Source organism: Austrofundulus limnaeus, unplaced genomic scaffold (assembly GCF_001266775.1).
Source record: "Austrofundulus limnaeus strain Quisiro unplaced genomic scaffold, Austrofundulus_limnaeus-1.0 Scaffold160, whole genome shotgun sequence".
NCBI lineage: Eukaryota > Metazoa > Chordata > Actinopteri > Cyprinodontiformes > Rivulidae > Austrofundulus > Austrofundulus limnaeus.
The window spans coordinates 245,854-251,096 of record NW_013952562.1 but is presented as its reverse complement, the minus strand read 5'-3'; the positions used below and the strand labels follow the sequence as shown (position 1 = coordinate 251,096).

The window sequence follows — 5,243 nt, the reverse complement described above, 5'->3', positions numbered from 1 at the left end:
ATTTATTTATTTATTTATTTATTTATTTATTTATTTATTTATTTATTTATTTACTTTCTGTCCGTCTCTGTCTTCCAGCAAGACACGCGCACGTCGTCCTCCCTGCCAAAGCTGGACCTGCACGTGATCCCCGTGTGGCAGAAGGGCATCACGGGGAAAGGAGTGGTCATCACCGTCCTGGACGACGGGCTGGAGTGGAACCACACGGACATCTTCTCCAACTACGTAAGACACCGTTTCCATGGAGACCGCCTCCCCTCGCGCCGGGGTCTGCTGTTGCCATAGTGACGCCGCTGGCGACACCTTACGAAGCTCTTCACACAGGCAGCGATGACTCCTCTGTAGGATGATGATGAGGGCGATGCCTGTCTCTGAGGGGCTTTGTGGTGTTTTAATTACTGGACACAAAATGTTTTTGGTGGGAATGACTCGGCCTCTCTGCATTAGTGGGAGATGATTTTTATATGTGTTTACCGTTCCCTTCAGCCGTGTTTAAATACAGAAAAAAGAGGGAAGCGGATAATTGCTGTCGTGTTGGAGTAAGAGCTCGGTGAGGTTTTCGCGTTGGCAGAGTTTCTCTTGTTTATGGACACTCTGACAGGCCCATCTGCGGCGGAGTTACAAACACTGCTGTTTGAATAGCTTCACRTCCCCACCAGAGCAAAGGAGGACAGGAAAAAAAAACATGGAGGAAAAAGATAATGTACGACAACACACTGCTAATGTAATTATGTTAATGCTCATTAATCTTGGGCTCAATCAGCGAGGACGCTCAAGTTTAACAATCAGGGCAAATCATCGGCGCAGATTTACATAACAGATAATAACAACTGAGGCGCCTGATTTAATTGGTTGTTAAATTTGGAAGTGTAGCTGAGAGACAGAACACCTCTTTTATAGTTTCATGTCAACAGGAAGATGAGATGCCGATCAGGCCACATGAACACTAAAAAATGTTCAGCTRTGACCCAGTCCTCCAGTAAAAACTGCCACTGGTGCTCCTTCAACCTCTGAGCTCCTCAACCATGGCCCTGCTTTAGTTAAAGKGGGTGTATCATGCAAACACAACTGTTTCGAGCTTTATATCATGYTACAATGTCATTCCCTCCTCAAACACATAAATAGAGTGCAGAGTTGTAAAGTAACTAAGTACAAATASTTTGTTACCGTTGTCCTAAATTTAACATAAATTAATTATTTTAATACAATATAGGGAGGTCACCTCCTAATAAATATTATGTAAAATCTAAATGCTCATTTTAAATCAATACTTTTACTTTTAATACTTAAGTACAAAAATATCAGATACTTCAAGACTTTTACTCAAGTAATATTCCTAAAGGAGACTTTAACTTTTACCAAAGTAATTTTATGGTAAGATACTTGTACTTTTACTCAAGTATCACTTTGTGGTACTTTATCCAACACCGCCAGAGTGTTGCTTTGATTCATTCATGCATGTCTGAGAAATCCTTCAATCTCCTGTAGTYATGTGGAGCTGCCTAAACACTTGCTGGTACAAAGCACCGTCTATTTGTACAAAGCTCCTCCCTGGAGCTCTGTCTGCAGCCAGGCTGCCGCCCCACAGAGCAGCATTGTTGTGAAGATGTGCTGAAGTGGGAGTGTCAGAAACTGTAGGAAGTTCTTAAAGAGGCAGAGGCCAATTTCAAGGCCATGATATAATAGAAAAGTGTAGATCTGGATTACGAGCCTGGAAAATGCATACTGCCTTTGAGGGTTTTGTCACTAGTGTCCTCTGTGCCAACTGATTGTTTTCATTCTTCTTCCTGTAGGATGCTGCAGCCAGTTACGATTTCAACGACAACGACCCCGACCCTTTCCCCAGATAYGACTCCACTAATGAAAACAAGTAAGTTAACTATTCACCTTAAGTAAACCGCACCTATTTAGGGGTTTTAAAATGTTGCCTTCTGGTCTTACACCTCTTTTCTTTGGTTTTAAACAATAAAAACTGGATGTGTTGTTCAAAACAAAACCCTGCGGCCCCTCAACACGTTTTAGAGCTTGCTCCTGTTTTCCAGGCAYGGCACCAGGTGCGCAGGGGAGATTGCGATGCAAGCAGACAACGATAAATGTGGGGTTGGAGTGGCRTACAACTCAAAGGTTGGAGGTAAGATCTTTGTTTCAGTGCTTCTTATATAAATGTGCCATACGTTTATTTCATCCCCACCCGTGGTGTCCATCGCTCTGCATGGTGTGGAATCTGTTCCTTCATTTTGGATTGAGTTGTTTTATTACCATTTTACATCATCTTTTTCCAATCCAGTATTGTGTTGTTTCTTCACAGTAAACATAGCTGYATCCCTTTAGTGATCACCTTCAGCATTAAATCACCCTTCAGTTTTTTTTTTTGTTTGTTCTTTTTTTGCTTTCTTGCTAGTTTTTAAATTTCCATATTTACTCCTCCAATTTGCCCTCCATTATGTATCATCTGTAACTCAACCATGATGCCTAAATCAATACGGTATAGAAATTGTTGCATTTGCTTTTTTATTTATTTGTAAAATCATAATAATTTTACAACAAATACAAAGAGCTGATGGGTCAAATGGAATTTATGCTGATGATAAACTGCTATTTTCTGCAGTAACAACATATTTAACAAATAAAAGTATTCATTAATGAAATTTTGCCCGCTGTCTTTCATGTAAAAGTTTTACACAAACATCTTGTTTGATCATGGTGCTCAAAACATGTAATGAGAATGACTCTCAGCCACCACCACACCAAATGTTAGCACAATATCTGTAAAAATGACTGTGTTTTAGCTATCGTTCTGCCTGCTGAGGTAAATCAGCTGTGCCAGTCATTTTGAATCAGCCTGAAACCAAAARTTCCTCAGTTATAAATAAACATCTCGCCATTACATTGCATGTTTCATTAAAGTCTGTGCAATGGTTCAAAAGATATTTTGTTAACAAACACGCACACAGGCAGTTACATGATTGCCCAGATTTCAYGATAGGAGGCAAAGACAAAAGCCCAGAAACACTATTATTACAGACTCTATATATGTTCAGTTTTACTGTAAGATTTGCCAAAAACAGGCTTGAATTTGACACCAAAAGTAAATTATTCAACTTCAATCTGTTTAAGAATGATTTCAGAAAAACTGCAAATGTCCTCTAACAACCAAAACTTGTTCCTTCACGCCCCARTGACTCCTTCGATTTTAAAGTTGTCTTTGAGTTTGAGCATAAAAATGTAAAAAAAACAAACAAACAAACACTGATACAGTTGTGGCCCTCTCTCTTCAGGCATTCGTATGCTGGATGGAATTGTGACAGACGCCATCGAGGCGAGCTCCATCGGGTTCAATCCAAACCACGTGGATATCTACAGTGCCAGCTGGGGGCCCAACGATGACGGCAAGACGGTGGAGGGTCCTGGTCGTCTGGCCCAGAAGGCTTTTGAATACGGCATTCAGAAGGTAGATTATACAACAAGCTGTTGTTGTTTTTTGTTTGTTTGTTTGTTTGTTTGTTTTTCTCACTGATGGGAAGTTACCCTCAGCAGTGTTCGGAATCAGATGGAACAGGATCAACACAAACGATGCAATAAACATCAAAATGAAGCCTCTAATGATGTCATAAGCAGTAGTCATCTGCCTTTGTTGACGTGTACTGAACCACATTTTTAATCTGCGTTCCAGTTTTGTACATTATAAATAAGTTCTGAAGTCCAAGCGTCTGATGCAACACATCCGTTTCTGCAGGGTCGTGGAGGGAAAGGCTCCATCTTTGTGTGGGCCTCGGGTAACGGAGGCCGTCAGGGCGATAACTGCGACTGTGACGGCTACACGGACAGCATCTTCACCATCTCCATCAGCAGTGCCTCTCAGCAGGGCCTGTCCCCRTGGTACGCTGAGAAGTGCTCCTCCACTCTGGCTACGGCCTACAGCAGCGGAGACTACACTGACCAGAGGATCGTAAGTTGTCCCGCTCGTGTTATCTGGGAGAATATTTATTAATGTGTCGTTATTCTGATGTTTTTGTTGTTTTTGATGCTTTCAGACGAGTGCTGATCTCCACAACGAGTGCACTCAGACTCACACTGGAACCTCAGCTTCTGCTCCGCTGGCTGCAGGAATATTTGCCCTGGCACTGGAACAAAAGTATGAAACAACAGCTGTTGCAGTGCAGTTCAAAGTAAAGGACTATTTAGTGAAATACTAATCTTGCTGTCCTGGTTTTATCACCTCAGTCCTGAGCTCACCTGGAGGGACCTGCAGCACATTGTGGTCTGGACCTCAGAGTTTGATCCTTTGGCCAACAACCCAGGCTGGAAGAGGAACGGCGCCGGGCTGATGGTCAACAGCCGTTTTGGCTTCGGACTTCTCAACGCCAAAGCCCTCGTGGACCTGGCCGACCCGGCTGTGTGGAAACATGTGCCGGAAAAGAAGCAGTGCATCGTCAGGGATGATAGCTTTCAGCCAAGGTATGTGCCGATTTCTGCTTATCTGTTGGAATATTAAGAATTTGCTATGGTCTGTTTGTATGTTATTGACTTTACTTTCTTTTCTTTTGACCTCACATTCCTAACAAATTATTTTTTTCCAATTAAAAGTCTAAGTAGTAAGATTGATTGTCCAAGTCTGAAAGACTTAGTAATTAAAGGGGTGAAAATCACTTTTCAGCAGATATATTATGCTGTTAAGTATTGTAAAAACATTACCTTAACTTTGTGTTCATTAAAGAGATAAGTTCTGTGACAAGCTTATGAACAATTAATATCTTACCTGTTGTAAACCGCCTCTATTTGAGGAATTACTTTCATGTTGACCAGATTATTGAGCTAAAGGCTAGTCTGAAGTGCTGAGATTAAACAAATAATTTAAATAGTAATGATTTGTCTCTATCTCAAAACAACTCCAGTCTCTAAAATTTCAGTGTATTTCTTTCAAGTATTTTGCCTGAATCCTATGGCTAGCTTGTTTGCAAATTACTACAAAGGTCCATATAAATAACAATGCGTGCAACGTTGACATAATGTAAAAGTTTAGAACAGGAGTGTTTAATTATGGTTCTTGAGGGCAACTGTCCTKCATGTTTTCAACACTTCTTTTGCTTCAACACTCAATTTGTAAATGAATGGGTTATTAAGCTTCTGCAGAACTTGAAGAGGTAATTCACTGCACCAGGTGTGGAGCAGAGAAACAAATAAAACATTGCAGTATAGCTATGAATAGCTCGTGTTTTTATTATTCAGTCAAACAAGAAAGC

The 5,243-nt window shown here is 41.0% G+C and overlaps 1 protein-coding gene across 1 annotated transcript in view; it reads left to right on the top strand.

Annotated features, from left to right (window-relative positions):
• pcsk1 (proprotein convertase subtilisin/kexin type 1) overlaps positions 1–5,243 on the top strand; it is an 18,312-nt gene that overhangs the window by 8,695 nt on the left and 4,374 nt on the right. Inside the window, exons 4-10 of the mRNA XM_014017057.1 lie at positions 79–225; positions 1,794–1,870; positions 2,043–2,131; positions 3,279–3,451; positions 3,737–3,949; positions 4,035–4,135; positions 4,225–4,458. Of these exons, the coding sequence (XP_013872511.1) occupies positions 79–225; positions 1,794–1,870; positions 2,043–2,131; positions 3,279–3,451; positions 3,737–3,949; positions 4,035–4,135; positions 4,225–4,458 (1,034 nt within the window). The remainder of the gene's footprint in view (positions 1–78; positions 226–1,793; positions 1,871–2,042; positions 2,132–3,278; positions 3,452–3,736; positions 3,950–4,034; positions 4,136–4,224; positions 4,459–5,243) is intronic.